The sequence below is a fragment of the Rhinopithecus roxellana genome, chromosome 20, assembly GCF_007565055.1.
Source record: "Rhinopithecus roxellana isolate Shanxi Qingling chromosome 20, ASM756505v1, whole genome shotgun sequence".
NCBI lineage: Eukaryota > Metazoa > Chordata > Mammalia > Primates > Cercopithecidae > Rhinopithecus > Rhinopithecus roxellana.
This window is the reverse complement of record NC_044568.1, coordinates 24,434,003-24,450,902: the sequence shown is the minus strand read 5'-3', so window position 1 is coordinate 24,450,902 and position 16,900 is coordinate 24,434,003. Positions and strand designations below refer to the sequence as shown.

The following is a 16,900-nucleotide window of genomic DNA, read 5'->3' as shown; positions in this document are numbered from 1 at the left end:
CACCCAGGATCACAGAATGCATGCATTGCAGAGCTGAGTGCGACTCAGAAGCCCCCGCTTCCCAAAGATTGCAGCGGTGCCGCGCCAGCTCTGGATCCGGGCCTAAGCAAGGGAGCTAGACACCGGACCCCAAGCACCTCCACCCTCCTGGGGTTCCTCTATTCAAGACCTAGTATCTGGACGCTTCTACAGTGCAAAATCACCCCCCACCCACAACTCCTGTGCTGCCTGCTCGATAGAGAAAAGAGACCCGAAACAGAAAAAAAAAATGGTGTTTATGTGCAGGGTTCATCGGGGTAGTGGAGAGAGGCCGTTGAATAGTAGGGACTTCGCTCACTCCCGCCAGGGGGCGCCAGGAAGCCAAGAAGGATGTGCAGCCGCGGACTGGTTCCAAGCCCCTTCAGAGGCGCGGGGTCTCAGGGGGAGGGACTGGCTTCAGAGCCCAAGTAGGAGGCGGTCCGGCTCTCAGGAGTGCTGTAAATGGTTAAAGCCCCAGGCAGGCCCAGGGGTGGGCCTCCCAAGGCTGCCTGGACATCCAGCAGGAGTGGGGCCCCGAGCGTGGGGTCCTTCCCTAGGAGAAGTGGGGCTGTGCTCACCAGGGGAAAGGTTCCGCCTCCTTTCTTCAGGGAAGGAGAGCCCTGCCTGCCTGCCTTCTGCTCAGTTAGAATGAAGCATCCATTCTTAACCTCCCCACTCTCGCCCAATGGTGAGGGCACGGGTGGCTCAAGGAACGCGCTCTGCAGGGCAGCCTGAACTCAGGATTTCCTTGCAAATTGCAGATTGCCCCCTCACTCAATCAAGGTAGCTCAGCCCAATTACGGCGTCCTCCCAGGTATGAGTCATCACAACCATTACCTGGGCTTGGAGAATTTAACCCCTTGACCGCCAGCTCAGGCTCACCCCGCTCTGGAACCAAGGGCTGCATCTGCGTGAGAACCGCAGGGAGCAGCTGGGGAGGGGACCTAGCAGCTGAGGGGGACAGCTGGGAAATCACTGCGGCAATTCTCCTAGAGACAGGGCTCTGGCTCACAGAGAACAGCTACGGACCAGAGGGCTTGGCTCAGCCACCCCTGGCCTCTGCCCTCCTGGACCCATTTCTTACCAAGGACAGCTCCATGTCCAAGTCCATCAGGGTCCATTCTTGCCCTTGGAGACTGGGGCCCAGCACCTGAGGAGAGCTCTGGGTCAGTGGTGCCCTCTCCAGGCTCCACAGAGAGCTAGAGCCCACCAGGTCTCATGCCCCTGTTTCAGCAGAAGGGGTACTCACATCTAGAGGCCCTGCAGACTCCACACTTTCTTGAGGGGGCTGAAGCAGCATCGGAGGCAGCAGACTCTCTGGGCTCCTGTCTCCGCTCTCCAGGCCCAGAGGCCCCCTGTGCAGAGAGAACTGCTTTTGAGAGAACTGCTTTTGGCCTGCAGTGTACACCCTCCATTAAGTTCCCAAGGAACCCAGATGCATCAAGATTTAAATCCCCCAACATTTAGAAAATGATAGGAGAGGGCCTCCATCCTTTTTCTACCCCCAACTTCCCCACCCCTGCCATAAAGGGGCACAGAGAAAGTGCCTCTGCTTCCTACCTGGGACCTGAAGTTTGGGTGGTGGAGCTGGGGCTTTGGGACCCCTCCCCTCCCTATGTAAATGTCAATATCAATGCTTCTTTTCTTTTCTGTCTCGCTCTTTCTTCTTTCTCTTTCTTTTCTTTTCTTTTTTTTTTTTTTTTTTTTTTGAGACAGAGTTTCACTATGTCACACAGGCTGGAGTGCAGTGGCACCATCTGGGCTCACTGCAGCCTTCACCTCCCAAGTTCAAGCGACTCTCCTGCCTCAGCCTCCTGAGTAGCTGGGACTACAGGGAAACGCCACTACGCCCAGCTAATTTTTGTATTTTTAGCAGAGGTGGAGGGGGGTCTCACCATGTTGGCCAGGCTGGTGTTGAACTCCTGACCTCAAGTGATCTGTCCACCTCAGCCTCCCAAAGTGCCAGGATTACAGGCATGAGCCATAATCATAGCCACCAATGCTTCTTAAACTATTGTGTACTTTACAATCACCCCAGGGAACTCATTTAATATATAGGTTCCTAAGCCCTTCCACAGATGCTGAGTGCCCTGACTGGGAGGCTCTGCTTTCCACAGGACTCTGAGGCTGGGGCCAAGAAATCAGGTGAGTATCATGGAGCCAAAGGGCTAGGAAGCTTTGTGGGCTGGTAAGAGCTGTTCTATCACAGGGCTCATGGTCCAGCTGGGGCTCTGCTCACCTGTCAGGTATCTCCCTGGGATCCCCTGGTTCAGGCTGTTGGGCATTCCTGGGCCCCTCGGGGCTGAAGCTCCCTTTCCCTTCCAGGATGGCCTGCACCACAGCCACAGGCAGCGGTGGGGGGGCTGTCACGCAGAAGTCACACTCGTTTGGGGCCAGGGCCAGCCCGGCCTCGCCATCCCCCCCTGGACTGGCCGGCTCTTCTTTGAGCAGTGCCAGGCCCTTCTCCCTGCACCAGAGAAAAGCTTCAACCAGACCCTGGCACTGATTTCTCCCTCTACCCCCACAGCCATCTGGGCTGCCAGGCTCTCCCTCACAGGCCCCCCAGGGGCAGCCCTGTCCCCCTTACCTCCTGCCATCACTGGAGGGAGAAAGCCTGATCCTCTCAGGGGATGGAGAGTCTTCTGGGATGTCAGAGATGATGGGGCCCCTGGCCCTGTGAGGGCTGAGGCCCAAAGTCGTCTCTGGGAGGGGCTGTAAGTAGAAGGCTAGGCCCAGCCCTTGGCCTGTAGGTACAGGGAGAGCCAGAACCCCACCAACACCCACCTGGGCCAGGTCTAAGGGAGAAGGTTTGAGGGAAGAGGCTCAGTCCATGCTGGAGGGCCTGGGTCTGGTGGGCGGGGGAAGGCTGGCTTCCATCTTCTCTTCCTTTTAGGGGATGGGGAGAAGGAACAGGCTCTCCATAAGCCCAGCCATGCCCTTGGGAAGGGGGAAGAAGACAAACCTACCGACTGGATGAAGTAGGGGTCCTGCAGAAGGGCACCAGGTAGAGGACAGGTGTTGAACTTGGCAGGTGTTGGGCATGAGCTCCCCTCATCCAGCATCAGGGACCTGTGTGGTCGACCAGGGCACAGGCAGGCCTGGGGCAGGGTCAACCCCCATGCCTCTCAGCCTGCACTTCCCTCCCTCCCTCAGGCCCCAGCAGCCAAGTCAGCAGAGCTGAGGCCTGTTGCCAGGGTGTCAGTCACATGCTGGAGGTGGAAGGGGCTCCCCCCAGAGATGGGGGCCCTTTTCGGGCAGAGAGGAGAGGGAGGGAACCTGGTTTGAGCCCCAGGCCCTCAGCTGCTGGGAAGCCTTGGGGGGAGGGGCAAGGGGCTGCTGGGGCAGGAATTTGGGAATAAGGTCCTGGAATGGAAAGATCTGGGAGTGGGGGTGCCAGGTGGCAGAGTTTGGGGGAAGTGGATCCTAGATGGGGTGAGGAAGCCTGTAGTGCAGGGGGAGGAATGAGGATTCCTGATGAAGGAGTTTCTGGAGGAGAAGGGGTCCTTGCAAGGGGACTTCTGGGGGGTCTTGGAAGTGGGTGTGGGCCTTCTTGGCTTTCTCACTCACAGCTTTCTCTTGCCTCCTGCATTGCTCGGCCCCGCCTGAAGTGGCCCAAAGAGACACTGGATCAGCTGAAGAGAAAGCAAAAGGTTAATTCATACTTTGGACACCCCTCCCACCCCCGCACTTCCAGGTGAGGGAAGGAGGTTTAACAGGGGCGCCCGGGGACTGGGCGGTGGAATGGGGTGTCGAGGAGTGGGAGGGAGAAGTGAGGCATGGGGGAGAGGAACACCTTGCCAATGACCCGGTGCTGCTGACCGTGGCTCTGCCGAAGTGTCACCACCTCCCTCCACAAGATCTCGTTCTGCCTGAGGAAGGGGTGGGAGGGTGCTGAGGCATCTGAGGGTTCGACCAGTCACCACCCCCCACAGAATGGCGAGGCCGGGGACCCAGGAGACCACCCCGATGATTGGCCATCCTAGAGATCGCCCGTAAGTCTGGATGGAAGCGCCAAGGCCGGAGAGAGGAAGGGGCTGCCCAGAACCGCCTGCCGGCCAATTATGGTCTCATCCCGAACCCTCCACCCCCATCCCCTCTTCCCCCCCGCCCCCGCCTCCGCACTGCCTGAGCTCCCGCAGCCGCGCCTCGGTGCTCTCCTGCACTCCCCGCAAAGCCTGCACCTCGCCCAGTAGTCGACCCAGGTCCTCCGGGCGCCAGCGGCCGTCGTCGCCGCGCAGCGCAGGCACCTGCGGGCGGGAGGCACCGTCTGGACTGGGTCGCAGGAGCAAGGCCGGCAGTCCCAGCACCCCTCCTCCGCTTTGCTCATTCCCACAGGCCGCCCCCACCTTGCGCCGCACGCGCTCCAGTAGCTGCTCGCGGCCGCGCACGAAGCTCGGGTGCTGGAACTCGACGTGGTCGCGCTCCGGCCTAAGCAGGCCGCCCTGCTCGATGCTCACCACCTTCCGAAAACCGTCTGGGGAGTGGGGAGTGGGGAGTGGGGCGTGGGGGCGTGGGTCGCCCCATCCCCGGCACCGAATCCCCCATCCCCGCTCCCCGCCCGGCCGTAGGGACTCACACATGTTGAGTTGGCGCACGAAGCTCGCCATGTTGCTATGCTTGAAATACTGGGGCAGCACTTCCTTGGCGAAGCGGCTCTGGTCGCTTACGAGGAAACTGGTCCCGCTCTACCAAGAACGCCGCCCGCCCACCGTGCGGGCGGAGACCAGGAGGGTGAGCGGTGCCCGCCCACGGCCAGTCCTGCGCTCCGGCGTGCGCACACACACTCACTCTGGGGTCCAGGCCTACCGCTTACAGGGACATGGGTCGAGGCCAGGCCAGAACGGGCTCCGAGGCCTAGCCTGGAGCGACCACAGTGAGTTCCTACCCCGAGCCAGACCCTGACTCCATGCTCGGTTCTCAGAAAGGAGAGGCTGACGGGGTTCCAGCCATGGACAGGCCCCAGCCCCGCAGTGTGCCCTGAACTAGACCAGCCCTTCCCATTTCCTGGCCACTGTTTTCCCATCTGTCGGATGGGTGGAAACTAAATGGCCTCGAAGGTCCCTCGGGCTCTAGGTCTCCAGAAGGCAGGCTCCTAACCCTTCTTCGGCCGCAGAGGAAACCCCCGTCTCGCACGCCCCCTCCACGGTGTACTTCCCTGAATGGCTGAATCTGGGGATCCACGGCCAGTCTCAGGCGGGGGTTGGGCGGGCATGGGGGTTCACTGGCGTGGAGGGACCCCGGGACCACTGGGGGAATCGAGGGGCCCCGGCCCTCACCGGGCTCCAGCGAATCAGGTGGTCTGTGCCTGGGTCCCCCACCAGCGCCCATAGCTTGCCGAGGAAGGCAGGCACGGGGCTGGGGCCTGGCTCCGTGGGCAGCGCGGCTGGCGCTTCCTGCATGGTGCAGTCTCGGCCCGGCTCAGCGCTCGGGCCCGGCCGCTGCGGGCTCGTCAAAGCCGCGGAAAGTGCTGCGTTTGCCGCCCGCTCCGCCCCACTCCGCCCCGGGGCGCCGGGTCAGGCGGGGGCCACGTGCGAGCCCGCGGGGCGGGGCTGGGACAGCGGCCGAGGCACCAGCAGGCAGAAAAGGCTGTCTGGATGGGATGTGTGGAGTGGAGTGGAGTGGGGGGGTGGGGTGGGGCGAGTGGGAGACTTGGGTTCGAGTCCCACCCTTTTCAGTCCCTCTATTTCCTTCTCTGTTCTACGGGAGAAATCGCCGGTGCGCGACCTGGTGTGGGCTGGGCAAGTGCTGGAAGGTAATGGCCAGAGGCACAGTGAAGCCCCAGGCAGGGCAAGCAGATAGGAAGGTGGGGCTCCCGCCCAAGCCCTTGGACGTAGTCATTCCAAGGGTGCGAGTGTCCCGCCTCTGACCCCCCGCAGCTGTGTCAGTCCAGAGGACCCTGAGGAAACCCCACCTCTGCCCGGATGGCTCCTCCGGTGCCCCGTGCGTTCCCTGCCCTTCCCTTTCAGATCCGACCCCGCCTTTAATAGGACTCTCAGAAACACTGCAGGATTTGTTTATTTCACACTCACCCCTGAAGCCCGGCCCGCGCCCGTGCCCTCCCTCTCCCCTCGCCAGGGCCGCAGAGATGCAGAGTCCGCAGAGGGGTGGAGGCAAGAGAGGGGGGCAGTGTGTCCAGGACCGAGCGGGTGGGGCGTCTGCAGGGGGTGATAGCAGAGAGTGGTCTGAGAACGCCCAGGACTGGTCCCGATGCCATCACAGTTCCTAACTCCGTAAAGACCCGGGGTGGCAACAATCCCGAAAGAAGGCTCTAGCAGTCGGGGCGCGCCTGGGCACATCCGTCCCATCTTGGAGCGCTTACGTCTGCGGGGACGGGGAAGAGAAGTCTCCCAATCACGCCACGAGCGTGGGCCGCCAGGGATGCGGCTCGCGCGTGAGCTTGAGGGTATAGGTGCGCAGGCGCGGACAGTGCGCGCGGAAGGCGTCCAGCACCGAGTGGCTCACCACGCAGAAGCAATGCACCTCGCGCAGGGCCGCGCAGCGCGCCGCCAGCTCCTTCAGCGCGGCGTTCAGCTCGGCTGAAGCGGCTGCGCGCACCTCGAGCACGCACAGGGTTGAGGCGTAGTGGTGCGCTGCGAAGCGCACTGGGCCTACGGTGTCGCCTGAGAGGTTGAGGCGCAGAGCAGCCACGGGGATCGCTGGCTGCAGGACGCGCGTCACGCTCTCAAAGGGCAGCGCGGGCTCCAGCTCTAGCTCCACTGCCAGCCCAGGGTGGCGGCGGTGCAACGCTGCCCAGGCTTCGTTGGACAGCGGGGACGCGCGTGCATCCTCGGGGCACGCGCACCGCAGAGCCAGGAGCGCGAAAGGCGCGCGGTCTGGCGCCGCCAGCTCTTCGAGGATGGCGTGCGACAAACTGGCCAGGTGCAGGCCGAGAGCGCGCAGGCGCGGGCAGGCCTCCAGTAGCTCGAGCACTGAGCCGGGACCCACGCTGCCCACTAGGGTACTGTTGTCCAGAAAAAGGCTGTGGAGCTCGGGACAGCCGCGCGCCGCCTGCAGCACTAGCGCGTCGTCCAGTGTAAAGGGCAAGCGCCGCAGGTCGAGGTGGCGTAGCTCGCGGGCCGCCCCGCACACAGCGTGCACAGCCTCCAGGACGTCGCGGCCCGCGTCGAAGAGCGGCTTTTCTCCGCGGCATTCTAGGCACAGGCCTCGCAGCCCCAGGGCACGGCCCGCCAGAACCATCAGCAGCTCGATGGCCGCCCGGCGGCTCGCCTCCCTCGATGGCTCAAATTCCAGCCGTAGGTTGTGAACGTGGTCCAGGCAGGCGGACAGATAAGGTGGCAGCATGCCTTCCAGCTCACATTCGCAACTTGAGTTAGAGCCATGCAGAAAAGGCCTCGGCTGAGTCCCCGCGACCAGGGAAGAACCCTCTATCCACCCCTTTAGCTGGGATTCCAGCTGCCATCCCATTTCCTGCCTCCCTCCCCACGTCTCTGTCCAGACCACCACTGTTGCCCCAAAGGAGGGAACTCACATCCTATCCTTTTAGAAGATTTCAGTGGCGTCTGCCACAGGATGAAACCTGGACATGGAGAGCCAATGATATTTTAGGAACTGGACTTTCTCAGCTGTTTCTAAGAAGTCTTGGCGTGGTTCGAATTCAGCCCCTGCCATTCCCTAGCTGAGTGACCTGTGGGAAGTGATTAAGTCTGTCTGCCTCGGCTTCCTATCTGGGCAATGGAGGTAATGATAATACCTATTTACCACACAGGTTTTCAGTAAAGATTAAATCAGTTAATATATGTAAGGCACTTAAAAACAATGGTTGGTATATATTAGGTAGTCAATACATGTCAGCAATTATTATTATTACTATTATTATTATTTTGAGATAAAGTCTCACTCTGTCGCCAAGCTGGAGTGCAGTGGCGGGATCTTGGCTCACTGCAACCTCCGCCCCCCGGGTTCAAGCGATTCTCGTGCCTCAGCCTCCAAAGTAGCTGGGATTACAGGCGCCCGCCACCACACCCGGCTAGTTTTTGTATTTTAGTAGAGACGGGATTTCAGCATGTTGGCCAGGGTGGTCTCAAACTCCTGACCTCAGGTGATCCACCCGCCTCGGCCTCCCAAAGTGCTGGGATTACGGGCATAAGCCACCGCACCCTGCCAGCAATTATTTGGTTTGTTTGTTTGTTTGTTTGTTTGTTTTGAGACGGAGTCTCGCTCTGTCGCCCAGGCTGGAGTGCAGTGGCCGGATCTCAGCTCACTGTAAGCTCCGCCTCCCGGGTTTACGCCATTCTCCTGCCTCAGCCTCCCGAGTAGCTGGGACTACAGGCGCCCGCCACCTCGCCCGGCTAGTTTTTTGTGTTTTTTTTTTAGTAGAGACGGGGTTTCACCGGGTTAGCCAGGATGGTCTCAATCTCCTGACCTCGTGATCCGCCCATCTCGGCCTCCCAAAATGCTGGGATTACAGGCTTGAGCCACCGCGCCCGGCCGCAATTATTTTTTAATATGGGGGAGTCAACTTGAATCTCTACCTAGCCCACGACTCCACAGAGAAGGTGAGTGGGCCATGGAGAGGGGAGTGTGGAGGAGCAGGCTCACCTGATTTTTGTGTCGTGCCACACGGTGCTGCAGGTAGCAGCGGCGGCCCAGGCCCTGCAGACCCTGGCGGCGGCAGCACGGTCTCTCAGGGGCAGGTGGCGGAAGATGAGTGCCAGCACCTCCTCTGGCAGTCCCTCTCCAGTCTCGGCCATGGCCCGGATCCGGCTGGGGTGGGAGGATCCGCCACTCCCAACAGCTCCGGCCTGGAGAGAGAGGGACGTCTCTGGGCTCAGGAAGGCGCAAAGTGTTGCGGGAAGACCCATCTTAGGTGTACAAATGCTTGTGGCCTGAGTAACTGAGGGCCTCTCAGACAGCGTGGGGCATCAGATAACTGCTTTGTGAACACTTGTTCACAAAGCAGATTTCACAGCCTCACCTACTAAATCAGGCTCTCCGGAAAGGGTAAGGCCCAGGAATCTGCATTTCAACAAGTCCCCGGTGACTCCACAGGTTCCACATTGAGAACTCACCCCCCAACCTTTTTTTTTTTTTTTTTTTTTGAGACAGTGTCTCCCACTTTACCCAGCCTGGAGTGCAGTGGCGCAATCACAACTCACTGCACCCTCTGTATCCCGGGCTCAAGCAATCCTCCCACCTCAGCCTCCCGAGTAGCTGGGACTACAGCCACGCCTGGCTAATTTTTGTAATTTTGTTGCAGATACGAGGTCTCGCTTTGTTGCCCAGACTGACCTCGAACTCTTGGCCCGCCTCGATCAAGCGAACGGCCCGCCTCGGCCTCCCAAAGTGGTGGGATAACGGGGATGAGCCACGGCGCCCGGCCTGAGAAACCCCTTCTTAACCCCGCCGGTTAGTAGAAAGTGACTACAGGGTTAATAAGGCGGGAGCGTTAATGTAGACTTTTCCTTGTCAGGGACCATGAGCCAATCAGGAAGCGAGGCGTGGGCGGGGCAAAGCTGGATCCGCCCCCGGAGGGGAGGCTCTTTCCCCGCCTCCTTCCCCACCTCCGCCTAGCGGGGGAGATGTCCTGGTTGCTTCCTAAGACAGCCCCACAGGATGAAAAAAAACTTGGGGCTCTGGGACCTGACGGTTCTGGTGCCTGAGGGGCTCAATTTTCAAATGCCGACCCCTGAGCAGCCCTGGCTCCCGCTGGGCAATTTGGGTTTGGCTGAAACTCCGCAGACCCACCCTGGAGAGCAGCCTTTAGAGGGGGATGGGTTATTGGAAAGTGTGCGTCCTCTTTGAAGTTGCTAATCTTGTTTGTTTGTTTTTTCTTTTTGTTTTGTTTTGTTTTGAGACGGAATCTAGCTATGTCGCCCAGGCTGGAGTGCAGTGGCGAGATCTTGGCTCACTGCAGCCTCCGCCTCGCGGGTTCAAGAGATTCTTCTGCCGCGGCCTCGCGAGTAGCTGGGACTACAGGCGCGCGCCACCACGTCCTGCTAATATTTTTTTTTTTTTTTTTTTTTTTTTTTTTTTTTTTTTTTTTTTGAGACGGAGTCTCGCTCTGTCGCCCGGGCTGGAGTGCAGGTGGCCAGATCTCAGCTCACTGCAAGCTCCGCCCCCCGGGTTTACGCCATTCTCCTGCCTCAGCCTCCCGAGTAGCTGGGACTACAGGCGCCCGCCACCTCGCCCGGCTAGTTTTTTGTATTTTCAGTAGAGACGGGGTTTCACCGTATTAGCCAGGATGGTCTCGATCTCCTGACTTCATGATCCGCCCGTCTCGGCCTCCCAAAGTGCTGGGATTACAGGCTGGAGCCACCGCGCCCGGCCAATATTTGTATTTTTAGTAGAGATGGGGTTTCACCATATTGGCCAGGCTGGTCTTGAACTCCTGATCTCAGGTGATCCACCTGCCTCGGCCTCTCAAAGTGCTGGGATTACAGGCGTGAGCCACTGCGCCCGGCCGCCAATCTTGTTTTAAGGTTCCTGAAGGTTTGCGTACACAAGGCTTCACACTACTCTTCAGTTAATGTTCCCACATCTTCCGGGCTAACAGTTTTTCCCGGAATTTGTGCCACGTGTTTCCTGGGGCTTCAGATACGCTCGGCCGGGCTTGTACCGGGCACCCCGTTTTGAGTGCCCACTGGTAGCAGCGATCTTGGGATCCCCAGGGGCACCGGAAAATCTGGTCTCCAGGGGGCGCTCCCTTGATCTACCGAAATCTGGCAGCTCTCGCTCTTTCGAGCCCCCGGCCTCGTAAGAATCGCAAACCCCCAAAGTCCCGGTCTTCCTGCCGTCTAACCTTGGGCGCTGGTGTCTTACCTGCTCAGCTGACCAGATGGGCTTTGCCCGGGACAGGGGACTGGCAGCAGAGGGCAGCGGGCGGGAAGCGGCCACCGGGAGCCCGCCGAGTAGGACGCGCGGGCGGACTGGGAGGCTCGGGCTAGGGCACCGCCCCAGCGCCTCCGCGCACACCCGGAAGCGGCGCGAGTAGAGCGGAGCCTGGCGGGCGTGGGAACCCAGGCCCAGCCGAGGCGGCCAGGTTAGTGCAGCGGGTGGGTGGGTGGGTGGGCTGCACGGTGCGGGCGGGAGCGGAGGTGGATCTTGGCTCCGAAGCGTGGGCGCGGCGCAGATGTCACCGGCGGCTGCTCCAGCCAGCTGGTGGTGGCGGCCTATTGGGCTGTTCCCGTGGGAGGCGGGGGGCGGTACTGAATTTGGCCCCCGCAGGCTCCTCGTCCCTGCCAGCGCTTTCGAGGGGCAGTAGGGCCCTGCAGGAGAGAGGGTGGGGGAGGAGGGGTGGTTCTGAACACCTCCTTGAGCGGAGACCCCCCTGTCCACCCCAGGCGATCGCACGTGCGAAACCCCAGCTTGAGGGTGGGCTAGTGGGAGCCTGGGAAGCTCCCCTCCAGCGCTCGGGAGCTGCGTAGCTGAGTAGGGGGTGTGCCCTGTGGGTCGCAAGGAGTCACAGGCTTTCATTTCTGGGCCACGCCCACAGGCTGTCCCTGTCCACCCAGCCAGAGGTGGGGCTGCCCCGGGACTGTTAAGTGTTCAAGGGGCACCGTGCATGGCTCGCCCCTGGAAATAGGGGCAGACGTTGTTAGGTCGGTACCCAAGTGCCCCACAGTCTCTGGCCACCAAACGTTCTCAGGACCCAGGCTGGAAGCCTCAGCCTGGCCCAAAAAGGGACGACTCCGGGTGGGTGGGGCGCGGGGCTTCCCAAGGAGGGGCTTCTGTGAAAGAACACGTTAGAAGAGCTGCCAATCGGCGGATGCGAAACTAGGGCCCTGGCCTCTTTACCCTGTTAACTCGACCTCCAGCCTGGCTTACCTCCCCCATCGGTCTGGTACTAGTGGGTGTGAGGAAGCATCCCCAGTCTCCAGGTTCCCAGTACTCCCCGCCTCCCCCCACTCCCCTGCAGACCTGATGGGCAGACACTGGTCCCGTTTGGTCCCCACTTCCACCCCTTGGGGTGGGACCACAACCATCGGGTCAGCACTCCCAAGTCAAGGGGCTAGGAAGAGGTGAAAGAGGAAAGAGGGAACTCTCTCCTACTCCCCAGGCCACTTTCCTAGGACTCCCCCTTATCTCACCTCCATGGCTGGCTCCCTATCATGGACCCACTTGTCACCTGCAGAGTTTCTCATTTTTTCTTGGTTTGCTTTTAAAGAAAACAAATTTATTTTGCTCTTTTAATACAAAGAAAATGTGTCTACTTCACATAAAGCAGAAAATATTGCTAAATACAAGGAAAATAAAAATCACCCACAATCCTTCCCCACCCCCACCTACCTCCCTCCATCCTGCCCAGAGATAAACAAAATGCAAATTTCCTGTTACTATCCAGACTGTGGTTTGGCGTAAGCACACAGTATTAATGTTTTCTATGAAAAGATTAGGAGGCCAGGTGTGGTGCCTCACACCTGTAATCCCAGCACTTTGGGAGGCTGAGGTGGGCAGATCGCTTGAGCCCAGGAGTTTGAGACCAGCCTGGGCAACATGGTGAAACTCCATCTCTACTAAAAATACAAAAACTAGCCAGGCTTGGTGGCGCATGCCTAAAGTCCTAGCTACTTGAAAGGCTGAGGTGAGAGGATTGCTTGAGCCAGGAAGGTCAAGGCTGCAGTGAGCCGTGATAGTGCCACTGCACTCCAGCCTGGGTGACAGAGCAAGACCCTGTCTCAAAAACAAGAAAATTTAAAAAACAAAGGTCGAGAGTAGTGGCTTACTCCTGTAATTCCAGCACTTTGCGAGGCCAGGGGGATAGCTTCCTGTTCCTCATGTAAACAGATGGCAGCTGGGGCCACCCCATCTGTCCTGCCCCATAGCTAACACTCAACACTCCTCCTAGCCCACCATATATAAACCCTGATGACTGGAGAGTGCAGGAGTGTGACTGATGGGGCAGGGCCTTGATCCCATGATTCTAGGAAAAGGGTAAGGTGGGGAGAAAGAGGGAGGGCAGTTTCTTGCTTGCTGTCTCATGGGGTAGTAACTGGGAGACCACTGAACTGTGGGTCAGTGCAGTGGTTCCCTGGCTGGGAATTTTGCCTCGGCTGGTCCAGGGCTAGGTTTTTGTCAGAAGATGGAGGAAGGAGATACTATGCTAGCACCAAGGGGCCCTGGCTTTTTCTGGACAGGGAAGGAATAGAACAATTTGTGTTGGGAATGACCAGAGCCGAACTCCAAGGGCTTTATAACAAAAAAGAATTATTTAGCTCACATAACTGAAAAGTCCAGGGTGCAGTGGCTTCAGGAACAGCTGGATCCAGGGGCGTAGTATGGTTGGGAGTGCACTGCTCCATCTCTTGACTATTTCTTTCTGTGTCAGCTTCATTCCCAGCCAGACTCTTCCCAAGCAGTATTAGAGGAGAGCTACCTCTTCCTTCCAGTTCAGCCCCAAGGGAAGGGAAAGTAGTGCCTCTTTCCTATTGGCTCAACCAGAATTGCAGGGTTGATTCTCATGGGTCCAACTTGAGTCCTACAGCCTGCCCTGAACTAATCACTGCAGAAATGTGAATGGAATGTGCAGATTAGCCAGGTCTGGTGCACAAGCCCAACCTGGAACTAGGGAGTGGGACACAGGCACATGGATTGAGAAGAGGGAGGAGGGAAGTCCCTAAGGTAAGTCAGGCTTTCGGGAGGGAATCTGGGTAGATTCAAACTACAGGTGTCCTTCGAAGTGAAGACAGGAGGTTTAGTCTTAGGCTGAGGTCCTCCAAAGATGCTGGGCTCAAGTCTACTCAGAAGGCAAGGCCAGGACGATATGGGTCTTGTTGGCTTTGGGGCATAAGCACCATCCAGCATGAAGATGTCTCTTGTCCATGTTGGTAAGAGAGACACACAGGCCTGAGGAGGAGGCAGAGAAGCCCCATTGCAGGATCTGCCTCTGCTCCCCCTCCACTGTGACCCTGGGCTCTTTCGCTGAGAAGGCAGTGGAGGGACAGTCCTCACTGCAAGCCTGGGGTGGGCGGGACTCAGTACAGAGCCAGGAGCTCAAGGGGCTTCCTGTGAGATGGTGAACTCCTGTCCCAAGTATGCCAACCAGTGGTGGGGACAACTGAACCATGTGGGACTTGAGGTTACTGTGGTGGGGACAGCTGAACCACGTGGGGCTGGACGGTTGTCTCCAGGGCAGAGGGAGGGGGGATGAGCTGGATACCCGACTGTCTGCATCTCCAGGAGGTGAGATGGCAGCTGGGCAAAATGGGCACGAAGAGTGGGTGGGCAGCGCATACCTGTTTGTGGAATCCTCGCTGGACAAGGTGGTCCTGTCGGATGCCTACGCGCACCCCCAGCAGAAGGTGGCAGTGTACAGGGCTCTGCAGGCTGCCTTGGCAGGTGCGTGGGTGGGTGGGCATATGGAGAGGAAGGGGTGGCCTGGGGCATTTTGTGGGTGGGCCTGGGCTTAGCCACCTTTAAGAAGATTTAGGGTGGGAGGAGCAAGATGGAGGACCCCTGGCTGTGCAGACTCTCTTCTCTGCTTGTGGCATGACCTTGACGGTAGACGTGTGTCCTCGTCTGTGTATGATTTACCTATTTGTGCACTAACGTCTCTTGCTCCATCCCCGCCCCCCTCCACCAGCCGGCTCACTCCTTTCTACTAATTGTGGATCTCTCTCCTCTTTTCCTCTCTTACTGCAGCACTCCTTGCTCAAGACCCCTCCCCAGTACCTACCCTTCCAGGCCCCCCTTTCCCATCTTAGGGCAGAGGCCACAGGAGGCTGAAGCGGGTTGGGGGATCTGTTCATGGCCTCAGAGCGGCGACAGCCGCCGCTCTTCTTCCTGAGCAGTGGGAGCCACGCTTGGTGGAGGCTGAAGACCTGAGACCTCCCGCCCTCCTCTGCCCTGCTGGCCCCCTACCCAGACGGCTTGGTTGCCCAGGGCACACGCCCCCTTTTCTGTGCTTCGAAGTCCCTCTCTTTTGTCAACCCTCATTTGGGGCGTGGGAGCTGGGACTAGGTGGCACCCACTCTGTCTTGGGGTGCTCCCTGTGACAGGTCCTGGTCTTCTTTCTGGGTTGTTGCTGTTTGTATCCCAATTTTGCTTCCCAGCTGGGTACTCTGGGGTACCTGCACCCTAGGTCAGGGGATGGGACGCGGGGCTTTACCACGGACTTCACCCCTCCTCCGGCCGTTTGGAGAACGACCGAGCTTGGGGACCGCCAGGCGCCTGACTGCCCGCCTCCGCAGAGAGCGGCGGGAGCCCGGAAGTGCTGCAGATGCTGAAGATCCACCGCAGCGACCCGCAGCTGATCGTGCAGCTGCGATTCTGCGGGCGGCAGCCCTGCGGCCGCTTCCTCCGCGCCTACCGCGAGGGGGCGCTGCGCGCCGCGCTGCAGAGGAGCCTGGCGGCCGCGCTCGCCCAGCGTTCCGTGGCGCTGCAACTGGAGCTGCGCGCCGGCGCCGAGCGGCTGGACGCTTTGCTGGAGGACGAGGAGCGCTGTTTGAGTTGTATCCTAGCCCAGCAGGTGCGGCCGGGCTGGGGTCAGGATGGTGTAGGGCGGGAATCCACGGCTAAGTCCCTCGTGACTGCACGCTCCCTTCCCCTAGCCCGACCGGCTCCGGGATGAAGAACTGGCCGAGCTGGAGGATGCGCTGCGAAATCTGAAGTGCGGCTCGGGGACCCAGGGTGGCGACCGGGAGGTCACATCGGCCCCCTCGCAGCCCCCGGTGCCCTCTCTGTCGGAGGTGAAGCCGCCACCTGCCCAGACTTTTCTGTTCCAGGGTCAGCCTGTAGGTGAGGCACAGGTGGAGAGGCAGGGTCACCAGGAGGTTGGAGTCTGGGGAGGGGCAGGGGTCGTTGCCGGGTGGGGATGGGTGGGACCGGCGCTGGAGGTCCCCGCCCTCACCCGGCTTCCCACTCCCTCCGCAGTGAACCGGCCGCTGAGCCTGCAGGACCAACAGACGTTCGCGCGCTCCGTGGGCCTCAAATGGCGCAAGGTGGGGCGTTCGCTGCAGCGGGGCTGCCGGGCGCTGCGGGACCCGGCGCTGGATTCGCTGGCCTACGAGTACGAGCGCGAGGGACTGTACGAGCAGGCCTTCCAACTGCTGCGGCGCTTCGTGCAGGCCGAGGGCCGCCGCGCCACGCTGCAGCGCCTGGTCGAGGCACTTGAGGAGAACGAGCTCACCAGCCTGGCAGAGGACTTGCTGGGCCTGACCGATCCCAACGGCGGCCTGGCCTAGACCAGGGGTGCAGCCAGCGTTTGGGAGAACCTGGATGGTCCTAGGGTTTCTTCTGCTGGTATTGCTGAACCCCTGTCCATCCATGGGACCCTGAAACCCCATTTGGCCTATCTGCTGGACCTGCTGGGGCAGAGTTGATTGCCTTCCCCAGGAGCCAGACCAGCACCCACTGAGCCTGCTGGGGGTGCACCATTGGGGATTCTGCCTCAGGTACTTTGATAGAGTGTGGGGCTGTGGAGACCTGCTTTGGAGATCAACCTCACCTTCTCCCACCCAGAAGCGGAGCTTACAACCAGCCCTTACAGTTTCACTCATGAAGCACCTTGACCTTTGGTGTCCTGGACTTCATCCTGGGTGCTGCAGATACTGCAGTGAAGTAAAACACGAATCAATCCTGCCTGCCCCCAGCTCACACTCAGCGTGGGACCCCGAATGTAAAGCAATGATAATAAAGTATAACACGGGTTTTGATGTGAGACATACAAGTAGTAGTGGCTTACACCTCTAATCCCAACAATTTGGGAGGCAGAGGCGGGAGGATTGCTTGAGCTCAGGAGTTTGAGACCAGCCTGGGTAGTCCCAGCCACTTAGGAGGCTGAGGTGGGAGAATCCCTGGAGTGTGGAAGGTTGAGGCTGCAGTGAGATGTGATTGAGCCACTGCACTCCAGCCTGGGTGACAGAGTGAGACCCTATCCCCGCCCCCCGAAAAAAAAAAAATTTGTGAAGGATGGAGGAAGGAGCCT

At 59.7% G+C, this 16,900-nt stretch overlaps 3 protein-coding genes across 12 annotated transcripts; 1 reads left to right on the top strand and 2 right to left on the bottom strand.

The window, feature by feature from the left end:
* Nucleotides 1-259: 259 nt before the first annotated feature.
* Nucleotides 260-5,905, bottom strand: HSF4 (heat shock transcription factor 4). Of its 7 annotated transcripts, none has more exons than XM_010355139.2 (13): nucleotides 5,295-5,905; nucleotides 4,595-4,703; nucleotides 4,365-4,492; nucleotides 4,141-4,265; nucleotides 3,812-3,887; nucleotides 3,586-3,650; nucleotides 2,985-3,087; nucleotides 2,606-2,744; nucleotides 2,258-2,381; nucleotides 1,268-1,373; nucleotides 1,103-1,168; nucleotides 856-925; nucleotides 260-571 (listed from the first exon to the last, which is right to left on the bottom strand). In XM_010355139.2, the coding sequence occupies exons 1-13, from the start codon at nucleotides 5,415-5,417 to the stop codon at nucleotides 417-419; spliced, it is 1,389 nt and encodes a 462-aa protein (XP_010353441.1). In that variant the 5' UTR covers nucleotides 5,418-5,905; the 3' UTR covers nucleotides 260-416. The 7 variants fall into 7 exon arrangements, with proteins under 7 accessions (XP_010353441.1, XP_010353438.2, XP_030780533.1 ...); XM_010355136.2 differs by having other exon boundaries at nucleotides 2,258-2,485; nucleotides 2,606-2,730; XM_030924673.1 differs by having other exon boundaries at nucleotides 4,365-4,703; nucleotides 5,295-5,613.
* Nucleotides 5,906-6,015: 110 nt separating this feature from the next.
* Nucleotides 6,016-10,927, bottom strand: FBXL8 (F-box and leucine rich repeat protein 8). The gene is made up of 3 exons (XM_010355143.2): nucleotides 10,798-10,927; nucleotides 8,578-8,780; nucleotides 6,016-7,342 (listed from the first exon to the last, which is right to left on the bottom strand). Exons 2-3 carry the CDS (start codon nucleotides 8,727-8,729, stop codon nucleotides 6,370-6,372), a joined length of 1,125 nt encoding a protein of 374 aa, XP_010353445.1. The 5' UTR covers nucleotides 8,730-8,780; nucleotides 10,798-10,927; the 3' UTR covers nucleotides 6,016-6,369.
* Nucleotides 10,561-16,635, top strand: TRADD (TNFRSF1A associated via death domain). Of its 4 annotated transcripts, none has more exons than XM_010355140.2 (5): nucleotides 10,561-11,017; nucleotides 14,155-14,313; nucleotides 15,165-15,442; nucleotides 15,525-15,711; nucleotides 15,847-16,635. In XM_010355140.2, the coding sequence occupies exons 2-5, from the start codon at nucleotides 14,163-14,165 to the stop codon at nucleotides 16,155-16,157; spliced, it is 927 nt and encodes a 308-aa protein (XP_010353442.1). In that variant the 5' UTR covers nucleotides 10,561-11,017; nucleotides 14,155-14,162; the 3' UTR covers nucleotides 16,158-16,635. The 4 variants fall into 4 exon arrangements, with proteins under 4 accessions (XP_010353442.1, XP_030780543.1, XP_010353443.1 ...); XM_010355141.2 differs by having other exon boundaries at nucleotides 10,950-11,017; nucleotides 14,617-15,442; XM_030924683.1 differs by lacking the exon at nucleotides 14,155-14,313 and having other exon boundaries at nucleotides 10,893-11,017.
* Nucleotides 16,636-16,900: the final 265 nt, after the last annotated feature.